Raw genomic sequence first — 26,043 nt, 5'->3', positions numbered from 1 at the left:
ACCTGAACAATAATTGGCTGTTAAGGATTTTTCTCATCAGTTCATGGCTGCACTTTTGATTCATTGTGTTCCACAGACTGATATCACACCAGCTCAGGTCCTGGACTGATGCAGAAATAGCTTCCAAAGATCTCAGAGGAACAGTAAAATATTAACTCAAAGCATGTGAGTAACTGAGTTATGTAACCAGAGCCTGTGAAAGAATGGCTGTCACAGCTATCTTAACATAGTTCAAACTTCTATTACTGTTTTATTAACTTGTGCTTATCTAACAGAAGAAGAAACTGCTGCCTCATTATACATCTTGCTGTACAACAAGTTAGTAGCAGCATCTCCTGATTGTCAGAATTTACAAACTAAGGAGCTAAACAGAAATAGGATAAAAGAACTTACGAAAGAGCATTCCCACTTTATACAGGGGGTAACCAAAGCTGAATTCAAAATGGACCAAAAAGCAGCTCTGTATTGAGCCAGGTGATTTAACATGCTTATTTTTTCCCCAACACATTTCAATAAAATGTTTCCCTACAGTCAACTATTTTCATATACTGATATCAATTCTCTTTAGAAAAGTACCACTAACAAAATTATAGAAGGACAACTACTATTTAGACAAGTGAATTTCTAAAAATAATTTTCAAATGTGCTTTACAAAGCATGCAGCTTAATGGCTCACATATTTCACTTTTTCTGCCCCCAGAAATGGCAATCCAGTGGTTCCTATAGAGCAGGAAAATAGTAAGTAAGGCTAATGTTTTTGGATTTTAGTTCAAAACTTGCTGATTTTGAAGAAAACCATAAGCTATTGATTCATTGCATTTAAAACTTATTAACAAATTGTAACTCGCCATTCAGTATTTCTGTTATGGCCATTTTAAGAGTCTGAAGAAAATTTGGTAGCTGTTTAAAGAGAGAAATAAAATGTATAGTTCTCTGTAAAAAAGTAACTTATTACATATTCAGTTTCTTTTTTTTTTAATTTGTTATTAAATAGGAATTTTATGTGGTCATATTTCAACATCTGTTTTGACTGAAACTATTCTATAAGAAGTTTTCCAGCACTTCTTGAGCCACTATTTAATATGAGCCCCTACTTCATAATCTAGACCACCTTTTTAAACTGTTATTAATGAAGTATTTAAAATCAGCAGGCAGCACTAATATCTGTTAGTTAATATAAAAGCATTCCTATAAGGGCATATATTTGATACTCTAACTGATACAAAACTTCAGCCATTATCTGCACCACAAAGATTTGACCAGAATTGCTCCAGGAGCCTAAGGAGTCTGAGTGAGCACAGGCTGCACCTGCACCCCCAGGTGGAAGGAGAGGTATCACATCTAGGTCAGCACATACAAAGGGTGTTAGTCATGCAAGTAATACTTTCAAATGCACATTTGACTGCAGCATTAAGTCAGACCTAACCCCAGTTTCATTTACCTGACTGGATATCTCAATTGTTTTTTGAGTTTTTTTAAAATCATGCAAACATGACTTCAAAAAGTAACTCTGGACCACAATTATTCACATGCCTACACTCATCTGAATACTGGCATATGGTTACCTGAAGAACTTATTCCAAGTCAAGTTAGTGACAGATTTCCTTAGACATGTAGCCATGTGTCTGTTTCTATAAACTGAAGCAATTTTCTACAAGATATGGATAAAGTTATGTGTACTCTCAGTTAATACGATAGAACTAAAGCACAGCAAAGGTGTAGCCTGGTAGGACTTTGCTTACACAGCCTTGTGTGAGCTTTGCAGATTCTAAGATTTCTCAAGACACCTTCAAATAGGTAATGAGACCTGGTCCACCTCTGACAGAGTTATGAATGCTGTACTGGCACAGTGACCTGCCTCTCCTATAAAACAAGATGTGTAAGGTCCTGCACATGGGTCAGAGCAATCCCAAGCATAAACATAGGCTGGGCAGAGAATGGATTGAGAGCAGCCCTGAGAAGGACTTGAGGGTGTTGGTTGATGAAAAGCTAAATATGACTGAGCAATGTGCAATCACAGCCCAGAAATCATATCCTTGGCTGCACCAAGAGCAGTGTGGCCATCAGGTTGAGTGAGGGGATTCTGCCCCACTACTCTGTGAGACCCCACCTGGAGTCCTGCATGCAGCTTTGTGGTCCCCAGCATAAGAAGCACATGGACCTGTTGGAGCAATTTAAAGGGGAGGCCATGAAGATGGTCAGAGGGCTGGAGCACCTCTCCTGTGAAGACAGGCTGGGAGACTTGGAGTTATTCAGCCTGGACAAGAGATGATGCTGGGGAGACCTTACAGCTCCTTCCAGTTCCTAAAGGGATACTGCAGAGAGACTTCTAACAAAGGCTTGTAGTGATAAGACAAGGGGGAATGGCATCAAACTGAAAGAGGGCAGGTTTAGATTAGATGTTAGGGAGAAATTCTTTACTGTGACAGTGGTGTGACACTGGATCAGGTTGCCCAGAGAAGTTGTGGATGCCTCATCCTTGAAAATCTTCAGGTCCAGACTGGATGGGGCTTTGAGCAACCTGGTCTAGTGAAAGGTGTCCCTGCTCATGGCAGAGGGTGGGAACCAAATGATCTTTAAGGTCCTTTTAAACCCAAACTGCTCTATGATTCTATGATTCTTCCATTTTATAGGCACTTTAAAAAACCTATACTAATTTTGTATTTGGCGTTCCATTTGCTATCATCACTCATAGATTTATTGATAAATCTGTAATAATTTGTTATTAAGAAAGCAAGCCTTCATTTTTATAGGCTTAGTTACAAGAACACATACTAAAATTGCAATTGCAAAAGGTAGCTTTTTTTAAACTACAGGACGTTAATTATTTTCAATAAATCACACATTAAGAGTACTTTGCGGAAGACAGCTAAGATCAGAATATGATAAAGCAAAACCACAAAAAAACTGGGGGGGGCTGATAGAGGTGGGAGTGTTCCTTCATCTGCCTGATCATTGCCACATGTCTAGAGTGACTCAGTCTGGTCTCTGATTGTTGTTACAATTTTTAAAATAACAATGGCTAAGATGCAGTAGCTCTGCAATTCATGACTGAAATGTTTATATCTCTGTGCAAATTGGCAAACTTAATCATGCAGTGGTCTCACACTGCTTCATATAGCATCAATATTGGATATTGATACTTGGTTTAATAACCTAAGCAAAGAGTTTACATTCCATGTGTACATGAAGTTTAGCAGGAGGCCTGTCAGAGCAAACATATGTGTTTGTTTTTAGGGTCACCAGCTGAAACAGAGAAAGCCAATATTTCTTTGTCAAATGAAAACTTGAACTCCCAGGAACAGCATCTGCTGCATCAACATGGTAAGAAACTTTGCATTTTTCAATTAAGGTTAGTAAAATTCTGTTCTTTGAAAGAAAAGTAAGTTTATAGGTAATAATGGCATCACCTGGGAAAGATTAACTCTTCATAAAAAATCCTGCCACCCTCAAAGTTTCAGAGAACATTTATGCATTACTGCTCTCCATCTGGTGTCTCTGTAGCATGCAGCTCTTAAAGCTTGTTTTGGAACCTGCTCACAGGGAGGTAAAAAGGTCACAGTGATTCACATTTCAGGAGTTTTAGGCCACATAAATCTGAGGGATTTATTTTGTATTTCAGATATAAAATATAACATGTTTTATTATGTCTCTGAATGAGATTTTGAGTGTTATACTGTAGAGTATTTTACCAGGACAACTATCTAAAAATTGTTGTTGCTTTTTCACAGTGAAACATTTGGAGGAAACAAACTGTGACGCTCAGCAGAACACTCCTGATTCTCCAGAATGTAAAGTAAGTGACACTCTGAGGTGTGAGGCGGTTCATCAAGTGAAGTGAGCTATATGGAGAGAGGTTTTTTCAATAGCAGTATTTAAAGCATTTTCTTCCTCTCTTTGAAAACGTGAATATAATGCACTTGGAGAGTGTCCTGTGAGTGTTGAATTGTATTCAGCATTCACAGAGTAGAATGCACTGGGCACTTCCTGGGGAGAGACTCTTCTGTTGCTGTCTTTCAATGCTTAGAAAGAAAGTAGCACAGGAAAAAGACACAGAATGTCACAGCATGGGATTCTGGGGAAAATATGGGCAATTGTGAAACATTTTCCACAACAATCTTTGAAAACTGAGATTAATATGTTTCATTCTGCAATTTTCAGATAGACATTTGAAAATAGAGTAAAATTAGCCAAATCTTTGCAGTATTATGCAGCACTGATATAGACCAATATGGTTTGAATTTGGCAAGAGTAATGCACTTTTAAAGTTATTTATTATTTATTATGAATTCCTGAATACACAGGAATGTTGTTTATTTCCATGAATGTTGTTATTCCCATGCTCAGCATACAATGCTTGGAAATTCTTACAAGCGCCAACATCACTTCTGTTGGTGCAAAGACATGGAAAGTAATTTTAATTGAAATTATCCAAATTGGAACTGATATTTCTTGTGAATAGATTAACTATTTTTCTCTTGATTTTGTTGTTTTTTTTGCTTTTTTTAAAGTCGTTTCTTGTTAAAATTAGACCTCCAACCTGGCAAAAAAATTGGAAGAATTTTCTCATTTTTGATTATGTCATCACTATTACTGCTTCTTCTGCATGATTTAATCCATGAGGGTTTATCTGTTCAACCTGCAAAAATAATTTACAAGGCTGATATTTGTGGCATTGGAACTAGTCATGCTGCATGTCATAAACATTTCTAGCTTGCTGCTATTTCTGACATAGTACTTGACCCTAAAAAAGCAGCTGATTTTAAAAGCAAATGAAGTGCTAAAGTAAAAGAGATGAGAGTGTTGGGATTACAAGATTCAGATCTAAATTATAGAAAAATAAGAGAATAAACTATGTACTGCATTACTGTCATGCTGGAGGTAAGAATGCCTTATTTGTCAGTTTAGGTGATTTATTTGATATATTATAAAAGGATTACAGAAGTACACATTTCTTTGCTCTTAAGGGGTTATTTTCCCCAGCAGCAATTATTAAACATAGTATGAAAATAAGTATGTTCTATTTTTATTCTGATACATACATGCAGCTCTTATCTTGATTCCTGGAAGCTCTGTAGATCTATTCAAGAGTGGAGTAGGATATATCCCATAATCCACATCAGACAGTAAGGACTGTGGGAATAATGGGAATCTTGGGTAATAAAAATGCAAACAAAATACAGCCCTGAATAAATGCCACTTTTGACTGCATCCTTGTCTATTGTAGGACTTCATTATTAAGATTGAGCTGGAAAAAGCAGAAAATGGAAGTCTAGGATTTGCACTGGTGGGTGGAAAAAATGGCAGGGCTATCCTAATAAAAGCCATCAGCCCAGACAGCAGTGCAGATCTGGATGGGAGACTTCAAGTTGGTGACATCTTACTGAAGGTAATGTTTGCTCTTCATTGCTTTGGCTCACGTTTTCTCTATAATGAGCATCTGTCCAATACAAAGTGGTGCAGGTTGGAAATCCGAGGCTGCTTTGCACAGTAACATGTAGGAGGTGCTGTGCCTTGGCTCCTGGTGGTCAGAGGGTTGTCCTGGGGCCCCTGTGTCTTCCCTGGAGTTCAGCCTCCTGTGGGACTGGGTCTCCCCAGAGCTGGACACCCAGCAGAGGCAGACCCAGAATCACAGAGCAAGCAGCCAAGTGCACCTACTCCTGACTGTAACTGTGCCTGGTGAGGATTCCAGACTAACTTCAGGGAAACCAGAGGTAACTGGCCAGGCATGCAGGTCACAGCTAACCAGGAGCCTACTGGGAAGAACTTCTCACGTATTATCAAGACAAATAAAAAACACTAGAATTAGGGTTTTTGAGTGTTTACTTAAAATCTTACTATCCTAGCCACTCTGCCACGTTTTAATATAAATAATCCTTTTTGTTCCACCAAATTATGTTTTCTTCTCCCCCCATGAGTTTCAAAATTGTTTGATTTTCTGGCTTTCATTTACTTCCATCTCTCTTTCATCGTCTCAATGAAGAATGGGGGAAAGCCCATTTACTATCTCAGACTATAATTCTGTGGTGTCCTGCTGGCAGTCATGGTGTAAAGATAAAGAGGCGAAGGATCAAGTGAGTTAGGAGAGAATGAGAATTCTCTCCCAAAAATTGGAGAAAATGATGACACATGAAGTTCAAAGAAGTTATATGAAGATTTCCCAGGGCTAGGGCTTTGTGTTACAGGAATCTGGAAATACACATCATTGTATTTTTCAGGTGAATGAGACCTTTGTGTCTGGTCTGCCACGCCAAACAGTTACAGATCTGCTGCGCAAGGCACAAGGCACTGTTCAACTCACTGTCTGTCGAAGCCTGGCTTTGCACTGGGCTTATTCAGGCAACCAGAGCAACAGAGCTTCCACTCCAAACACAAAAGCAGAGCCTGGTAAGCAGCCACATCCACTCATCATATGACAGAAGTGGGATTATGTGTTGCCTGAATTCAACTTTGGTCTTAGCGAAACAAGTCAATTTTACAGTCAGTCCTGTCTCATAGCTGTAGGTACAAACACATTCTTCACCCTGATTTGCAGCTCTGGCTAAACTGCTCAAGACATAGGACCACAGGGAAGGAATGCCCAAGTGTGGTTTTTAAATCTAGGATCAAAGCTGTAAGATCCTCAAAGATGCTTTAACTCAGTTTAAATTTTTAAGTCATGAATGTTGGTCTGATTTTACCCCATTTTATGCAACTCATTGATGAAATCACAGCCTGGTTTTGGCTCAGTTGCTAAAATACTTCTCCCACAAACTTCACATCCCATCACTCCTACTTATCTTCTAGAAGCACTACACCTCCTGTTCTGTCTGGCAGACAGATCCTCTCTCTTCTGTGGTGTTCATGCTCAAACCCAGAAGCCTCTGCTCCCAGGTCTATTGTTATTCATTTGAGAGCACACCCATCTTGCAAAGGGCAGTACTTACAGGCACGACTAACTCTATGGAAGAAGTTTGTGCTCTATGCTCTGCTCTACTGAATACTCAAAAATTAATTACTAATTAAAGCTGGGAATGGAAGCAAGGATATAAAACTACCAATAGATTACATAGTTATAGTCCTCAACTTTCTATTTCTTTGAATACTGAAACATTTCCTATAATGTGGAGAAACCTAAGTGGGAAGGACATAGAATTCGTCCTTCTGGCCTGCTGGTTATTGAAGGCTTTGTTTCAAGTATTCATGGTCAAGACAATGCCACTGCCATTTTCTTCTTACATGACATCAGTGAATTACATAGTTTCTGGGAAGTTTAAACTGTTTTCCTGAAAAACACAATAGTATTATAGAAGTACTGGCAGCAAAGTGAATTTATGGTATTTTTCCCTTAGCACTGTGAAGGAATGAGCTGGGTTAGGGAGAGAAGATTTAAATTGTTTCATGGTTTTTTATAGCTGCTGTTGATACAGGGCTTTACTTCAGTGTATCTTCTGGCAGTCTGAATTATGCTGGCTTCTTTGGTCGTGACATATGGCATTTGTGCTCTATTAACCCTCCCAGGCATTCACAAGAGGGAGATTCCATGCAGTTTAAGACACTGTATCTCAGTGCCCCATCTGAGGTCAAAGTCCTTTGGTCTAAGCAGCAGAGAAGAAATGGACCAATATTTTCATGTATTTGATTTTTTTTGTTTGTTTTCTGGTATTCAGCAAGTGGTGGGGAAAACCTGCAAGCTCAGTCTGTTTTCAGTTTCAAGCAAGAAGGCTCCAACCAAATGTGCAAAAAGGTAAAAATCAGAGAAGTTTTCAGAAGTTATCAGACAATGTACTCATGTTTGTTTACATGAGTTTGCTGCAATGTGGGCAAGAACCACACCTTCTTAATGAAAAAAATGTTTCATGTGAGGGAAGTGTGCTGCCATGACTGGAGCTGCTGACATTTGAGTGAGTCAGGATTCCACTGAGACAAGAGCATATGATAAGTAGAATACATATGCTAAAAGGGTGGAGGGAAGAAAGGCTGCATATGCAAGTCTTGTTCTGATTCTTTATAATACTGAAATGAATAATTTATTAATTTTACCATCCTTTCAGTATTTCTAAACCATGTACATTAAAAGATTTCTATCCAGCTATCTCCACTACTATTCAAAATTCAAATGCATCTAAATTTCTTCAAACATGGCTATGATTTTGAATCTTAGCAAGTCCTGCAAGACATTCCACATTAAATTTCAGGGCATCTATTATTTATAAATTTAAAACTGTAAAACTCCTAAGTAAGTGCAAGAAAATTAGGTCTTCTTATCCTCCAGAAAACAAATGAAAAACCCAAACCCTGATTCAAGTAATGTAATTGAACCAGAAAAAGAAAAATGGTAATTTGAACTAAAATTTAAATAATTGTTTATCAAGTGTTACAGCTGAGAAGAAGCTACTTTCATATACTAATAACAGATATCCTGCATTATTATTTAAATGCAGGACCTAGTTATTACTCTTTAGGATGGATAAACAGCCACCTGTACCATTGCTTCTATTGCATATGGAGGATCATCAAGGGTCTGCCTTCTCTGTTAGTTGAGTGCTTCTTCAGCAGAGCAGCTGCACCCTGCTCCTACCATTGGCATTGTTGTGTCTAAGATAAAAAAGGAAATTATTACCAACAGTTCCATCTCAGATGCTGGTGCTTCCTGCTGCCAAGAATTGGGAGAGGAAGAATGTGACTCATGATTCCTGTGATTGCATTTTCTTTCTCAGATCAGAGAGGATATAACAAACGTTTCAAAGTCAGTCATGCATGCTGAGATGTAGAGGTGTCTCTAGACTGTATTGTTCTATTGCTCAGAAACATACAAATGCAGCTGATAAGGCTTTTTACTCCAACTAGTTACTGCAATACACACTTTTGTCTGAAAGTGGAAACTATTTTATTTTCCCTTTCCTTCTTAAACAAAGGACACATTTCTGTCAGAAATAAGAGTGTTGATGAAAGTAACTACATTCTTGATGTTTCTGTGTACTGATTTTTCACAGCTTTTTCTTATTTGAAACATGCAGGATGCAGAAAGAACAGACAAATCTCCTCTGCAAGGTCAGCTGGCTGGACAAGACTATAAGGACCTCATCAGTACCGTTTCAGACAGGTAAGTCTTTCAAATGAAGTAAAACTATTAAAATAAATAGTATGGATAAATTATTTGTATATTTCCAGCTCTGTCCTAGTATGGTATGAAATCAACAGAACACGGGTCTGTTGGAATGCAGCTCCACCTTGAGGAAGAGCTGCTGAACAGCTTCCACACAAGTACTAAGACAAGAGAATTGAAGCTTACAGGTGTAATGGCTAACAATTGAAAAATATCCTACATGAAAATGGTTCCTAGCTGCGAGAAACCTTACTTCCAGTCATTTTTGAGCTGCTTTTTATTCAGAGTATGTTCTAACCTCTGAAAAAACCAACCACAATCACATACCGAAAATAGTACTTTTCAGTAGCTATATTTGTAAACAATAATCCAGATAAAATGCTACTACAACTCCTTGAACTTATGATCTTCAGAGTTCTGACTAATTCTTGTAAATAGTTGCTCAATAAAGTTAAAAGTAAGCACAAATAGATTAAACACAAAATCTTTGTATGGTTCAGATTATCAAAGCTTCTGCTACTTCAACTGACATTGTTTTGCAGGTCACAGAAATGTGCAGAATGTGAAAGCTGCAGAAAAGAAAATCAACAGTCTGAATCAAGCAGCTGGAACCATGAACATGATGTTATGCCCCAGAGGATTCCTGTTCTACCTAGAAGTAATCATGCAAAAACTTCTCTTGTTTCTTCAACAGTATAGCCCAGCATCTCCATATATCTACATTGACAACAACACTAGTCCCTTGTACACAAGCTAAGAATTTGCTCTTTCAGTCTAAAGGACCAGAGCACTCAAGACACAGCTTTTACTACTGATGCATAGATAGGCCATCCAAACTTTTGTAACTCTCAAAGGAGGCATACATCATGAGGTCTCTCCTCTCTTCCTTACTGTTCCCATACAACTTCACAAAATAAGTAAATAAACACTTAAAAATGCAAAACAAAGGGTCAAATTGTCTCTCAAGACTTTTTCTCCAGAATCACTGAATTTCATGACAATTTCATTAAAATCTCTAGAACTGATGTGCTTAAGCATGTACTGAAGCACTTTCACAACTCAGGTGCCAGAGCCTCTCTGACACCCAGAAGAGTTTACAGGAAGAATCTGCCTAATTGTTCCTTTATGAAAATTAAGCTCCTTCTGCTCCAAATGAGAATAATTTGTGAAAGGAATCATATTGAGGATGCTGTAGTATCTCAGAGATTCTGTGAAATTCAGATTTCTCTCTCTCTCCTTGCTTCTTCTCACCTGGTGGAAGCAATGAGTTGCTGATGGCTCTCATTAGAAGTAAAACACAGGTAACTCTCTCACACTACCAAGCTTTGCTGGCCAACAAACAGAAAATCCCAAACAATCTATCCTCTACTAGCTGCTCAGAGTTTGGGGTTTTTTAATTCCCCTTGATCTGGAAGAAGAGGTGTATGGGAAATAGTATGCTCTGTCTGGAGTGGGGATCTGTCTTCACTGGCACCCTCAACTCAATAATAGGAGCCTCTTCGAGGGTTAGAGACTGGAATGCAGACAGAAAATATCTTAAAAGCTCAGGCAAAGAAGGGGCAAGTTGTAGCCCAGACACAAACATAGCAAGCACAACTCTATTGTAACAGAAATTAATTCAGAGTAGTGATGATACCTTACAGGAAGAGAGCAGAACATTGCTTCTTGTCTTCATCCTGCAACAAACCCCTGGAACACATCATCAGCTTTTCTTTGAGACAGCTGGTATGTTACCCTCCACAGACAGTAGCCTATGACTAAAAAAACAAATTCCATAATTCCTCTGCCTCAAACCATTAGTTTTTACATAACAAGCTACTGTTTTTACTCAACATGGGAACAAAAGTTATTCTATCACTCCAGTAGAGTAGTGATATTTCTGAAGATGCACTGTTTATCCATTTTCCTAATCTGTCAAGTACTGGACCAGAACACACATTTCAGAATGAGCAAAGTAGTAAAACTGAATCCTGACTTAGGTGCATCAAAGATAGTTCACATATTGCTCTTGAGGTAGTATGAGTTAAGATGAGAAGAAAAATATATTTGCTTACTTTAGGAAGGAAGAATTTGCCATGATTATTCCTAGCAGTGGAGTGTGGCAATACTAATTGGCATGGAAGTGTTGGAAATGTGAAGAAAATTCTCTGTAAAGATGTGGCCAGTCTCCTATACCAGTATAAACTAGCATTAAAGTCTCCAATTCTGCAAGAACAGTTTATTTAGAACAGACTGTATTTAGAAACTGTGTGAGGAAATAACTTGCAATAGTTGGATCTCCTTCCAAATAACATGAAATGTGGTGCTGGTTGTATCCATGATGTTGACTTATTCTTCTTTCTGCTGTGAACATAAGTAAGTTGAAAATATTTTCTTCCATTTTCTCATATTTCTCTTCCACAATATAAGCAGCAAAATATATACACATACTGCAGCTCCCTAGTTTTTAAAGCCAAGATTCTGCACTATGAACAGTAATAATTAAAAACTTCTTGCTTTTTTGTTATTGTGTTTTGAGGTTTTGTTTGCTTTTTTTTTTTGTTGATACGTAGACAGAACCTTTGCTTCTGGAGATGAACTGACTCAGTTAATTAACTTGAAACCATCACAGAGTGGAGTAGATCCAAGGACTGGCATAACAGGTCTTATTCAAGGACTTCAGCTGCAGATTGAGAATCAAGAGGTGCTAAAGGAGTTTATGGTAAACTTTGATCACTTCTTAAGAGTTAAAAGTTTAGCAAAGCTAAGAAAGTGGCTTTCCATACAATGCATACTGTATGGGAGTTCAGTTTGTATATCTTTACTGCATCCTTTTTCTCTGACAATTATTCCTGCCAAAATGGGGTTTCTGCTCTGCTGTTTGGGTGGCAGTACAGTGTTTGCATCTCTCTTTCCATGCATATCAGTCGCTGTTCAAAGATGCTGCCCATGTAGAAGGAAAATAAAAAATGTAACATTCACAATGTAGATTAGGAATCACTTTTTCCTAGACTGACTTCTTCTTATTACCCCCTCAGCTCTGCTGAACATCTACCTAAGAACTATCCTAGGGGCTGCACCTAAGCAAGAAATCCCTGCTGCTAAGGATTCACTAAAGTAGAAACAGTTGAAAGGAAAATGTTCCACTCAATGGAACACCCCAGTTATCCATGGAACTCATTGCCACAAGATGCTGTTATGACCAGGAACTTTATAATGAAATTACAAAGAAAAGTAATGTACCTCCACAGATAATTAAATCACATAATTACATCTGATTGCATATAAATCATGAAAAAAATGTAAAATTAGGAAGGCTTGTAAAATCTCTTGTTTCAGAACATAAACAGAGTATGAAGTTATCATCAAATTCCCAAAGAACAGATTATTTCATAATTCTTCAAGATAGTACTGGATTTTCCTTTAAAGGACATGCTCATTACCAGCGCAATGGATTGCTGCCACTTTTCCATAGTAATTGCAATGTTATCAGTTTCTTTCACTTGCCTTTATATCTCTGACTTTCTGGGTACAAAATCTCACAGGCTCAAGTGTGTAGGATTTGCTGACATTCCCTAAAGGCTCAAGGGCATGTATTAATTTTCATTCATTACATTCCATTACTGATGTAGGTGTAGCTTACTATGAGCTCAGTCCCACGTCTGCACAGAAAACGTAAAGATCTAATAAGTAAAGTGCTGGTTACCAAAGGCAGTGGATATTTTATCTGAGTAAAAGCCATAGGAACTGATGCAAGTGTTCAAGAACTGTCATATGTATTTCAGTTGTTATAAATATATAGTGGCAGAATGTAATGATTGAGCATTGTGCAATGCACAGAAAATAGGTAGAAGAATAACAAAAACATCATGTAATGAAATGAACTTGCACATTCCTGCTTCTGACTACCCTGCATTCAATTCCCCAAAATTTGCTGTGAAGTTCTTAATGACTGTATGATTTGCACTTAATATCATTGATGCTTTCCCTATATTTACCACTTCATCACTGAAAAGTATTGAGTCATTTTTGCACTGTTCATAGTGCAATAGTTAGTGCTTGTTTTATCATCATAAATGCTTGTGTTATCAATCATTTGGCCAACACAGTATTCCAAAAATCTATAATACAGCAATATACAAAAGGGACTTGTAATGATGGGATCTGAGGATGAGGGTTGGAAATATCACTTGAAAATGCAGAAATATTGTGCAGGGAAGAGAAAATACAAAGCAAATTGAATTTTTTGCCTAGAAGTTTAGAGAATGATATACTGATTCTCTTCTGTAAGAAGTCTATTTTCCAGCCTTGGGTTATATACAGCAGTAAAGTTTGTTCACACTGACACTGTAAAAGCTGTCTGTTGAGGATGTGAACAATATAGATTGACTATTTCTTTTTGATCTAGGCTTTAGAACATGTGAAGCCAATAGATGACTGCAGAACTGGCAAAGCACCAGAAAACCAGAATAAAAACAGATACCGAGATATCCTTCCATGTAAGTGTGCACAGAAATGAGAATACACATTTGGTGAACAAAGTCATCAGAGGAACACAAAAAAATTTTCTGGACCCTTGATGTCTTCCTAGACTGCAGCAACAGGACAACGCATGCAAAAATGTGTAGCATCTCTATATTCAGTGATGCAGTGTGTATATTCTTAGAGGTTCTTCTCGTTTATAACACCAATATCCAGTGACAACATTCCTATGCAATACATGAGAAGCAGCACTGGGTACTTACTCTATGTTGGAACACTGGCAAACAATTCTATATAAGCTTTTTAGAAGGCTTTCCACAATGTTACACAAGTACCTCAGGAGAAATAAAGTAGCAATGAACCATACAATTTATCTGTGAGAATTCCTACTTTCACTGGTTAATATTAGTGCTACTAGTCAACTGTGTTCTAAAATACAGAGGGATACTTTTCTGGAGAGACTGAGGTTTCCTATATCCTGAGTGCTGGAGAGGGTAGAACTCTTGTTCCAGATCCACAGCTGAAATAGCATCTTTCTGTTTCTGTACAGATGATAAGACACGAGTTCCTCTGGGAGAAAAGAATGGCTACATTAATGCAAGCTACATTAGAATGAATGTTGGAGAAGAGGAACACTTTTATATTATAACCCAAGGGCCTCTTCCATCCACTATGGCTGATTTCTGGCAAATGGTCTGGGAGAGTGAATCAGATGTGATTGCCATGATGACAAAAGAAGTGGAGCTAGGACAAGTCAAATGCCATCGATACTGGCCTGAATCTCCCTATAACTCTAAAGAACTGGCTAATTTCTATCTCAGGCTACACAATTACCAGACTCTGGAATACTTCATAATTAGAAAAATAGAAATTATCAACAAGCAGGTAAGTTGATTTAATACTTTCATATATGATGAAACTGATAACACAGTTTACGTGAGTAGATACAAGTAGTATTGTCTGCTTCTTCTATAATATATGCCTAGTATTTTTGGGGGATGTAAAAATCTTAATAACAGGCATGAAATTAAGATTAATGAGGTGCTTTCTTCTTGCTCATTGCATAAGCAATGGATATAATATTGCATATGTTTGAACAAGAACTTCCAAAAATGAGACCTCTAATAGTCACAGAACTGGTTTGTTCAGTGTTTTGCAGAATTGTTTACTGTTCTCATCAAATCACATCCCCACCAGAGTGGATTCATATTTGGTAATGGTGATTGAATGGAAAGAGGGGGAGAAGGTGGCTTTCATCCTAGAATTTAGGACAAATTATACTTTTTTTGTTCATGAAAAGACACAAACACACATGAAACTACAAATCTAGCAGCAACTTTTAGAAACCTAACAAATACAGAATCCAGGTGGAAGAACATGGAAAACAGGGCACGTATAAGTCCATCATTCTTGCCTCAATATTAAGTAAAGCTTTGCAAAAATTTCTGCAAGACATATTATTTAGTGGCATAATTAAAACATCTGTGCCAGACTAAACTTGGTGCCTTTTCCATCAAGATAACAATTTGAGGAAATGCACCTTATGTCACTGAGTGTGAAGCATTGCAAAGCATTTGATAGGAGTCTTCCTGAAAGACTCTTAAAATGTCAAGATGGAACACCATACGTGATTGTTTCAATGAACGTGCTAAGTTTGCTATGTTTGTACTGAATCAGTAGCAAACTACTACAGAAAGCCACAGGTCTACTTCAGCAGAAATCCATATTTACATTCAAATTCTTCTGATGGTAAAAATCCAGGTAGTTAGCATTCAGATTTTAACGTGTCTTTGTGAACTGGCAACAAGAAGCGTTGACCCAGGAAAATTTAATTAATATTACCAATAAATGACATAACTACATTCTTTCAAGGCAACTGAATAACTTCAGCGTCTCATCAAAGTCACATGAAGTAAATTTCCTAGGCCTGTGTTCCTGAGTGCGTTTCTTGAAATCTAAAGAAACATTAATAGAGTCAAGTATGAAAAGCTAAAGAACTGTAGAGTAAACAAACAATTTTAAGAATGAGGCTGTAGGAAAATTTTTAGTGGAATTCCTTAAAAATTGGTTTTGGGACTGATAATTCTTAACCTTTCTGGTCTCTCTTCCAGACAGAAGAAAAGCGCATTATAAGTCATTTGCAATTTACCACTTGGCCAGACCACAATACTTCCAAACTGGCTGAGCAGCTTGTAAAATTTATTTGTTACATGAGAAAAGCTCACAGGAGAGGACCTATTATTGCTCACTGCAGCACTGGCATTGGAAGAAGTGGAGTTTTGCTGTGTGTTGAAATTCTTCTCAGCCATATAGAAAAAGATTTATGTGTAAGTATCAAACAGGTCATTGTTAAGTATTACAAACTTGGTATGGATGTCAGTGGCATGGTGGGAACATCTTAGAACAGAATAAATCCTCTAAGAATTCACCCAAACAAAACGGAATAAACCCAGCTTTCATTGTTTTAAACAACAAAGATAGTAACTACAAATATACTGTTTCTAAAAGAGCTGTCACAGCTTCCCCATCTGAATATGCTTAAATCTTTCTTTCTGACTTGCACATCAACCAAAGTAAAAACAATTCTCTTCTGACAGTTCAACATCAAGCAGATAGTGAGAGATTTGCGAGATCAGCGTTTTGGCATGATCCAAACTAAGGTAAGTTCTAAATATGCAACTAGATCATTATGTTTTTTAAAAAGCCTCAATCTGTGGTACAGGTCCATATGCTATGATAAAGCTAGGGCTTAAAATATCATTTTAGTGCTCTCATTTGAGGAAAATAACAGCCCTCTAGGCAAGGGGTGTCTAGTTTTAAATATGAAAGTCTGTCCCTTACTGATTAAGTGAAATAAAAGTAAAACAGCAATATAAGACAAATACAACACACCCCCCTTTCTTTTTCTAAAGCAAGAAGAAAAGCAAGTATCACAGAAACAGGGATTTACTATAAACCCTACCCTGCAAAATTATACCCTTTAGTTCAATTCTTGCTATTGATGAGTTACCATCACCAAGTAAACCCTTCTATCCTGAGCTAAACCCACTCCTGAAAAGATTTTTCGCACAGAAAAAAGAAAAGTTGCTGCTAACTCACCTTAGAGAAAACAGCTGGCGAAAATAAAAACAAGAGAAGACTAAAGTTCTTCCTATAGGCAAATATTTTAGCACAGGCTTTGATAGATTTTTCTTCAGGGTAATGATTGAGCATGGGACTAAAATTAAGCAATATATAACCTTCTCTGTCCTACATGAGAGTTGAGTACATGCTTAAACTACAGAGTTCCTGTACTTTTACCAGTGATGGAACAAAAAGAATAAGGATTCTCTGAAATATGTATGTTTTGTATCCATATGACATAGACGGGATATTATAAACATATAACATTTAAACATATAACTTCAGCTAGTCCATCCTTCTTTGTCTAGAATTTATGTTGAATGTAAGCAGGTGTTTCACACTGGTGTCTCTACACACAGGATGAGTATTTATTCTGTTATGAAGTTGTGCTGGAAGTCCTTCAGATCCTGAGAGCAATGGATTCCTACTGAGTATGATTCCTACAATAGGACTCTTCCTGTTGCTATTCCACTGGACTCCAGGGACTGCTCAGCAACTACTTTAAAGACATGTCATGCCAGCACAGACAAGTATTATATTATATGCTTTTTTTAGATTACAAAGTAATTTAAAAACCTTGCTTAACGTGTCCTGCACAAGTCATTTATTTCTTGGCTCAAAGTATGAAGAAACAGCCAGCCAGCACTGCAACACTGATGTGACAAACTGCTATGGACAATTTTTGCATTCTGTGTAATAACATATTCATTGTTAGGAATATGTGTTGGGACTGTAGCAAGGATGTAGCAGCCTTCGGAATTAGCTTTACTATCCAGAGGGCAGCTATCAAGATCTAGGATTCTGTTGGTGTTAGGGGAAGATTAGTTGTCCCTCATCTATTGTTCTGCACTGTTTGCTTCTGGACTGCAAATCAGTGTTTACTCGACCAGTTATGCTTTTGCATGGAAGGACTCAGTTTGGTGACCTTTGGTGGCTTGAACAATGCAAAACCATTTCCAGCCCATGAGTTTATACCACTATCACCAGACATCTTAAATCAAGAAATTGACATAAAAAATAGGACGCCTTTAAACCCTGGTCCTCTTCAAAGGAAGAGCATTCTAATATGAAAAATAAAAATAAAAAAATAAGTGGATGGAATATTAATTTTTTCCAGCAAGATGAACAGATGCAGATAGCATCAATATTTTCATTCTACATCCACAGAAAAAGAAATGCAATACTAAGCCCATTGAAACAACTGTGTGTGCGTTGTGGTACACACAAACATTTCATCTTTCCCTAATCCTTTACATTGATTAACTATCTTCTCATTCTTACCTAGGATCTGAAATATGGGATGTCCTGCTGGTTTCAGTTGGGGCTGAATCAGATCTTTAAATTAAAGAACTCTCTGTACAGTTTATTTTTCTTGTAAAAAGTGTTTCTGTTTGTGTGGATGGATTTGAACAGAAATCTGCTGTTCAAGGTGTAAGATTGTATTTTTTTTCCATTTGTTGTACTTCTAAGTCCTTATCTAGAAGGTGACATATGGACATGATTAGATATGCATTAGAATATATGCATTATTAGATATATTTACAAGGAATGCATATTATTAGATATGCATTCCTTGTAAACATAGGAAACTGAAACAATCTAACTAAATTGTATATATTTTTAAAACTTGGTTTCTGCAAAAGAGAAAAGATTAGGAGGCATTGGGTATAAAACTGCAGTTGAAGCAAGAAAATAAAATAACTTTATTTTATTACCTATTACGAATTAGAGGTTTATAATTCAGAAAGAATGGGGTATTAAATAAAAATTTAAAGTATGGCTTTTAGAAAAAGCCACTGTAATACAATCATAATTAAGGACAAGGCCCATTTTTTCTTTCTGCTCTCCAATAGTCTGAAGGCAGTCTCCAATATAGAAATGCAATTAATTATGTGAGCCAGATGCTAATTTCAAACTTATTAATAAAGTTCCAGAGCAATGCTAAATAAATCCGGGAATAACCCTGGATTTATATTGATATAAACATATAAAGAACTCAATGTTTTGTCTTAAAATCATTGAATTTGGTCCTTCCTCAGAGCATTACTCTCCATGTATTCTGCATTTATTATCTTTATGTTGTATACAAAGGTCTGTTCACACAATTCTGTCAAATATCAACAGCCAATTTTTTTCTCATAAATTTTTTACCTTCATTTGGTATTTGGCCTTTCACTTTAATTACTTCGCATGTACTAAGCAATCAATGCATTACACTGTCATGAATACACAATTCATCTTGTGTACCACAATAATTTAATAAGCTTCCTAGTAAAAATATTCCTGTATTTTATGCAAAGGTGTTTTTTTTCTGCGGCTTAGAACAAGTATTCTGGACTTAGAAGACAATCCTCAAAGATCATTATTTGTACATCATCTTTGCAGCTGTTTGACAGAGTGCTTGCTGTTTGACACAAGTTTTTCCTGTTTTACAGAGATATTAAAAAGATTTATTAAAACAATCTGCTTAATTTCAATTTCTTTTTATAAAAAAGCAGCTGCAATACCTAACTATTAACCAATTCGAGCTCTAGGGAAAATATTTTATTCATGAGGGCTTGTCTGTAAACTTCCTCCAAAGGCAGATTTTGTGATGATGTATAGTGGAATGTGGCCACATCCAGCAGCTGATAAGCATTTCCCCCACACACAGCACAACTGAGTGTCCCACCTCTGTGTTCTTTATTCATGCACAACTCCCTGGAGATCCAGGCTCACTGATATGCATTCATTTGGAACAAAAGATAACCCACTCTTTACAGAGCTCACACTACTTGACAAGTCAGGATACACTGAAAAGAAAGGAAAATATACTGTCTCATTTCATTCATAGGCAAGTGAGGCAGTGGTTGGTGATTTGTCCAAGGTTTACAGAGTTTTGGAAAACTTGGGAACTAAACACAGACGATAAAATCTCTCATTTTTGCCTACACACAAAGCTATCTTTCCTCAGTCAGACCAGAGGATCATACTGCTCTGGATGATTTCTGATGAGATACTATTTAGCACATAAAGTGCTCTGGCTGGAATTTGCACACACTAATATGCAGGAGATGTGTTATGGCATAGAACCTCAGTCTGTGCCAATGGTCACCCTTCTTACTTCAGAGAAGTGGTATTGAGATCACCCTTTGTGCTCTAAGACCTGGTTGCCAATCAGGACAAACTGCAGTGCAAATGTGAACAAAAAGACGTTTTTTGAAGACAGTGCCTACCATAACAAGCACACCAAAGAAATAAACATATGCTAGTCCTCAGAGTCATACTGTAGCACAAAACCTTGTCAGTCACACTCTGTTCAGACAGTAGCTCTGCCAACAGAACAGCACAACTTGTAACCATATTTTGGAGAAGTACCTGTTTTACCAGCACTGAGTCTGCTGTTAAGCTTTTTTATAGCTCATTTTATCTCAATTTAAAAGCAAGTACAGCAAGAACAACCACTGCATAGCTGTAAGGTTACGAAATTATGTGTGTAGGGGAAAACAAATGTCCACATTTTTCTATTAACATTTTCATTGAGTTCCATGGACCCAGAACTGCTTCATGCTGATGTCTCTGTGTACTCTAGTACCCCATCTGCAACGGGTAAGATACCTGAAAATACCCACACCTGACAAAATGGGTGTTACTGTCTACGAGAGCATTGTCAGGTATAAATAATTGACTTGTCCTAATATAATCATGTTTCCTTTAAATTTTCTTAGATGAGAAAGAGAGACCAGCCAGTAATTTTTTTCTGCCTTTTCAGTTGAAGGTTATGGCCTCACTGAGCAACAGGCCCGTCTGTGTCAGAATTAATACAGCAACTGCAGAGGGTCCGTCCTGAAAAAGAGCAGCGATCGCTGCCATCTAGGGGCACACCGCGACCACGACAGGGCCAGTTGCAGCCGGTCGCTCCTGCCCTGGGCACAGACCCACTCCATGTCCCTTAGCTGCAGAGTAAAGGCAGCCAGATAAATGAAACAGAGGGCTTGTGGGCAGATTGCACTAGCTAACTGAAATGATGCCACTGTGACTTCTTGCCTATACCTACAAGTGCAGCTAGAAGCCCTCACAGGAACATTCTTTCTATTGGATAATAGAAATACTGAATGGAATTATTTTCTCAGGAAAAAATAAAAATCATTCAAATGACTAAAATGGGGCACCCCTTCCACAGACAGGGTCTTCACAGTGTGTTGCACCCACACTGGACGCTTGCTTGCTGCAGCACAAATCAGAGTTCCCAACATCTGAAGGAATGTAAGTTTATCTATACTATTCTCTCTTCCTTTAAAGTGTTAACATTAATAAATAGTACTTTGCATAATCTCAGTGTCTTAATTATTGGAATTACACAGGAGCAGCAACTCCAGCTTCAAGACACTCAGTTACTCATTAAGGATAATGGTACTTCTCACAGCTTAAATCACAAAGCTGGACTCAACATGAAGACTACCTGCTTGCAAAGCTGACTAAATATTATTGTAATTGAGCTCCTTACACAGAAAAGAGAGCTCACCCTAGCAGGCAAAGCAGACAGAGTTAGAGTCCACTATTAGATGAATCTTTTAAATGTCCAGTAATGTGTGTGATAGAAAGGCACAGCACTTATAAGATATGTGTAACACTGAAGAGTGGTTTGCACATAATCTTGCATGGGTGTAGCTTTGTAGGGTTAGAATTAAACTTGTGAAACCAGAAAAGTATTCTGTATTGTCATACTGATATATGACAATATATCACTTACTTTGTGCACATCAGGAATACTAGAACTCATACTTCATGCATGCTTCTCCAGGCCCAACACCATGGAAAAACTAACACTGGATCCCAGAACCACAACTCAGAATAGCTGAGGTTGGAAGGAAGCTCTGGGAACCGTCCAATGTAAACCCTCCCACTCCCAGCAGTGTCACCTTGAGCTCAGGAGTCTATTCTCGTGGGTTTTGGGTATCTCCAGGATGGACACTCCTTGACACCTCTAGGCAACCTGTTCTGCTATTTGGCCATCCTCAGAGTAAATAAGTTTTTTTCTGATGTTTAAAGAAAATTTCCTGGGTTTTAGTTTGTGTCTATATTATCTTGTTCTGTCTTTGGATACCATTAAGAGGAATCTATTTCTGCTTCTTTACCTCTTTACTCCCTCCTGATAAGGAATTTGTACATATCAATATGATCCCCCTGAGCATTCTCTTCCCCATGCTAAACAGCCCAAACTCTCTCAGCTTCTCCTTACACAGCAGACATTTCTTAATTGCAATTTCTTAATCATCACAGTGGCCTTAATATGCAAGTACTGTTTTAGAGAGATTATAAGATTCCATCCAACAGCTACATCCAACAGCCTACTGAAATTAGGAAGTAGAGTTATTGGTGCCTATTGACAAGCGATAGCTCCTGTTTTAATACCACTTAAGGACAGATCAATGCCTGAGGAAACAATACGGGAGATTAAGAAAAGATGCAGAGTATAGAGCATATCTTCAATGTCAGTCTGAAATATCTGCCAGCAACCACCTCTACTTTTTTACATAGTCTTAACTGTTCAGTGTCCTCCCATACGAAGTTAGGTGGCTATTCAGAATTCACTGCCTTTTCTGCACAGCACCAGTTACACATTCATGCCTGAGGGACAGTGAACTTTTTGCAATCCTGTTCTGAATTATACAGCTATTTAGCTTTCTCATTAAACCATTCAAAAACAAAACCCCAAAAAGCAGTTAAAATGCCTGAGAGCAGTACACCCCCAACCAGGCGACAGACACAATGGGGACTATACAGTAGCTGTCCAGCACCCCAGCTCATTACACAACCTAGCAATTAACGGAGGTTGCCTGTGCTCCCTCCCCTCCCTGCATTTGTCCTCTTGAGAGATGACAATCCCTTCTTCGCCTTCCTGTTCAGCACTCTTGGAAAGACATGCCAATGACTGTAGGCTTTCCTTTCCCATCGCACTGCTCTAAAAAGCTTCTAACTACTTCCATTACCACTTCCTTCATGGCTGAAGCAGATTTATTCCAGGCAAGGCACCAGCTGCAGTACCCTTGGCTCATTCAGCACACCTACCAATAGTTCCCAAGGCAGAAACAACATGCTGTGAGTTTGCTTAATGCCAGCACCTTTGGATAAGTGACAAGGACACTATGGGAAATAATGAACATTAGGGAAATGTAGCTATAGCAACACTAGTATTCACAAAGCAAATCCCCACCATGAGCACAAGAAAACTGCTGTTATTGTATTTGTAAAAGTGCTGATAAAGCAGGAGCTTGGGCTACAACATCAGGAGAAGGCATGCCTGGCCTGCAGTCTTGCCACAGATGGTAACACATACAAAAGCACCCCTACAGCAGACAGAAACTTAGCTCACACACTTTCAGAAATGTTGGCTGAAACAACAGATCCAAATTTGAGCCTTTGTAAGAAAATCCCAAACTCCCCCTAGCTCTTTATTTTCCTGCTCCAGATTTTACTGCAGTTTTAGCACCATGTCATCAAAGGAACCATCCTGATGACACTCTCATGCTGATCAGGAAGCTGCCATTGTTCCAGAAGCAGGAACTGAACCTTGGTCTCTCATTAACCTAAGCTGCTTCCACCCTTTTTATCCACTTAAAGCGGGCAAAAATTGTAGTTAAGTCTTCAACAGGAACACAGACAATGCTTTCTGACTTCTTTTTTTAATCATAAGATGAAGCAAGTGAATTACTCTCAAGGAATTTTGACTTTCACTTGATATAAGAAATAATAAGTTAGTTTATTTAACTTGGAACAGCACTACACATATTTCTCCAGAATTCCTGGGTTCCTCTCTTCATCACATCTATAATTCACTTTAAGAAAAATTTCTTAACAGTATCATGCCTCATTTTCTCTGTCTACTGCTTTGCTGTCTTAAAGAAGACGCATGAGGCACAGGTAATGCTTGGGAAGAGTTGAGTGAGTACTCAAGTAAAAGACAATACAATACATGAAATATTCTTCATGCTTGCACTTTTCAGTTACCACACATTCCCCTTCACCCCTGTGTGTGAGTTAGGACACACATAGCATATATCTATCTCTATTATTAGGAAATTAGCACTGAATTGTTAAGGGGAAAATTTCACTAAGGGAAAGAGTAGGATTCTGCTCAGGTATAATTTGAAAAAGGAATAGGAATAGAGTAGGAACGAAGTGTTTTTTGATAGCTAGAAATTCTGCTAGTATCACCTAACTTGAGTCACTTAGCATGGACTCAGCATCCTTCCTTTTGCTTGACAGCAATTTTAGATCAAAAGACCTAAAACTGTCTGGGACCTCTGTTCCCATAGACAAAATCCACACAAAGCCTGGAATGCCAGCAGCCTGGGATGACCACACCTCTCAGCTCAATACAAATACCCAACTCCTTCAGAGCAACATTGCTCTAGGCAAGAGCATCTCCTTCCAGAGTATTCCATGCCAGCCCCTACTGAGATTTTCAATGACACAGAGGTTACTCCACCTATTCCTTCTCTCAACAACATTCACTTAGATCCCTGGCTAAAAGTTTGGTGGCTGCTGGGTTATGCTCCTCTGCTAGACTTGGTCAGTTACCCAAAAGGTTCAATTATCCTAAGAGTCCTCCAGGGATTTACATAATACTCCTTTGAGGTCTATCAAAGCATCTGATGAAACTCAGTTACTTCCTTGAAGTTCTGAGAAGAACATAGATTAAACTGGGAACACAAACATCAAGTTAGTATGTTAAAAATATCTAATTAATAAAATATCTTTTTCCTTTTCCTTTATCAACAGTTGTCCCCTCTTAATAGTTCCATTAATAGGGCAAAAGGTTTACACACCTCACTTCTGGTTGGGCATCTTGACTCCCAGTTTTTTGTGAAGTCCTCGAGGAATTCAAATTACAGCTAGGCTACCTCCAGGTGGTCAGGACTTCACTAATCAATGGTATGTAGCCAGATGAAGTGATTACAGCCTTGGGTAGGAAAGTATTGTTATCAAAGCTGCTGCTTTCTGTAGCTTCAGCCCAACTGGCCTCAAAATCATTACACAGCACAGATGGGGGTAATGTGCCCATTATTCCCATGTCTATATGCTCATAGAGGAGCTATGTCCTCTCTGTAGCTTTACACGTGTTCAGTTCCCTTCACAGTTTCCCTCCAAAATGCCAGCACTTCTCTTCCTGTCTGGCTGTTCTTTGAGCACTGATTGGGATGTGAGTGATCTGCTTTTAACTCCCAGTTACTTCTATAACAGCTGAGAGCACCAAGCCTATATATTGCTATTGTCTTCACTTCTGGGAGATGTAGAACATACTCTCCAAATTCACTTCATGTCACAAACACACATTATGTGTACCAGTATGTGAGAAAGCTGGCAAGATTGGGAAGGGCATCTGCATTAGTGTGGATGCATTTACCTGCCATGGGAGCAGGCTGATAATGGATACAGATGCCAACAAATCATGCAGGAAATGGGGCTAGCAGGGAGAATTTCCACCTTCCACCTTTCTTTAACTTTTTGGTTATGTTATGGTAATGGTAATGTTCTTTTTTCCTTCTTTTCTCACCTTCTGCCAAATGACAGAATAATCTACACTAAAAGCAGACATCAGTTCAATCCTTAAGACACAGTAATGTCTGTGTTTGCATGTGAGTGCATGTATGTGACTGCTTTCTACAGAACAGAATCAAAAATATTCAACCAAGTGTCCTTCTACAGCTAGTAGGGACTTTCTAAGTGTGGATTATCTTCATTCCTATCTGGGCAGGAGAATCTTTCTGACCCAAAAGATGATATGTGAATAGCATAGTGTTGAACATGCTTTCTGTGCATGGACTTAACAGCTTACCACTGTGTCATACTTCCATGAACTCCTCATTGTCAGCAGAACTGACAGCATCCAGCTCCAGTGCTGGTCAGAGAAGTTAAAATAATGGTCTCACCCAACCCTAGACTCCAAAGATTCCATATAATCTACCATGTTAAAGGCCTAAGGTCTACCCAGCTAGTTGTAGGTTTGTGCCCTGTGCTCACTATGCCTGTGCAAGCAGCTCCTCACCAGACCAGCTCTCAGCAAGGGCCCATCTGTGTGCAGCTCTGTGCTTGCATGAACACAAGGCAAGGGCTTGCAGAGTCCTGGCAGGATGGGTGCTGACAATGGCTGTCAGAGGGGGAAATCTCCCAGTGGGAATATGTGTGATGGACCCACTGGAGTGAATTAGGTCACCTCATGCTGTCAGAAACAATAGGGACAGAGCTCATACAATGGCAAGCAGCCTCACATATGAAGGTCTATGGACAACCGGTTCTGCTAAAAAAGGTTATCAGCAGTGATACTACACAGCATCACATCACTGCAGAGGTGAACTGGCATGTGAAGGGAGGCAGAGGTCTGAGCA

At 38.3% G+C, this 26,043-nt stretch overlaps 2 protein-coding genes across 2 annotated transcripts in view; one reads left to right on the top strand and one right to left on the bottom strand.

The window, feature by feature from the left end:
• The window catches only part of MAPK8 (mitogen-activated protein kinase 8), a 170,558-nt gene that overhangs the window by 96,866 nt on the left and 47,649 nt on the right, over window positions 1-26,043 (bottom strand). The window lies entirely within an intron of this gene.
• The window catches only part of FRMPD2 (FERM and PDZ domain containing 2), a 65,752-nt gene that overhangs the window by 38,364 nt on the left and 1,345 nt on the right, over window positions 1-26,043 (top strand). The window contains exons 33-45 of the mRNA XM_066555155.1: window positions 701-738; window positions 3,238-3,324; window positions 3,732-3,796; window positions 5,228-5,389; window positions 6,219-6,387; window positions 7,650-7,726; window positions 9,000-9,085; window positions 9,631-9,746; window positions 11,641-11,789; window positions 13,476-13,566; window positions 14,100-14,434; window positions 15,661-15,876; window positions 16,147-16,209. Coding sequence (XP_066411252.1) covers window positions 701-738; window positions 3,238-3,324; window positions 3,732-3,796; window positions 5,228-5,389; window positions 6,219-6,387; window positions 7,650-7,726; window positions 9,000-9,085; window positions 9,631-9,746; window positions 11,641-11,789; window positions 13,476-13,566; window positions 14,100-14,434; window positions 15,661-15,876; window positions 16,147-16,209 — 1,654 coding nt within the window. The remainder of the gene's footprint in view (window positions 1-700; window positions 739-3,237; window positions 3,325-3,731; window positions 3,797-5,227; window positions 5,390-6,218; window positions 6,388-7,649; window positions 7,727-8,999; window positions 9,086-9,630; window positions 9,747-11,640; window positions 11,790-13,475; window positions 13,567-14,099; window positions 14,435-15,660; window positions 15,877-16,146; window positions 16,210-26,043) is intronic.

This window comes from Molothrus aeneus, chromosome 8, assembly GCF_037042795.1.
Source record: "Molothrus aeneus isolate 106 chromosome 8, BPBGC_Maene_1.0, whole genome shotgun sequence".
NCBI lineage: Eukaryota > Metazoa > Chordata > Aves > Passeriformes > Icteridae > Molothrus > Molothrus aeneus.
Note: the sequence above shows the minus strand (reverse complement) of the source record. Positions and strands in the feature narration are given on the sequence as shown.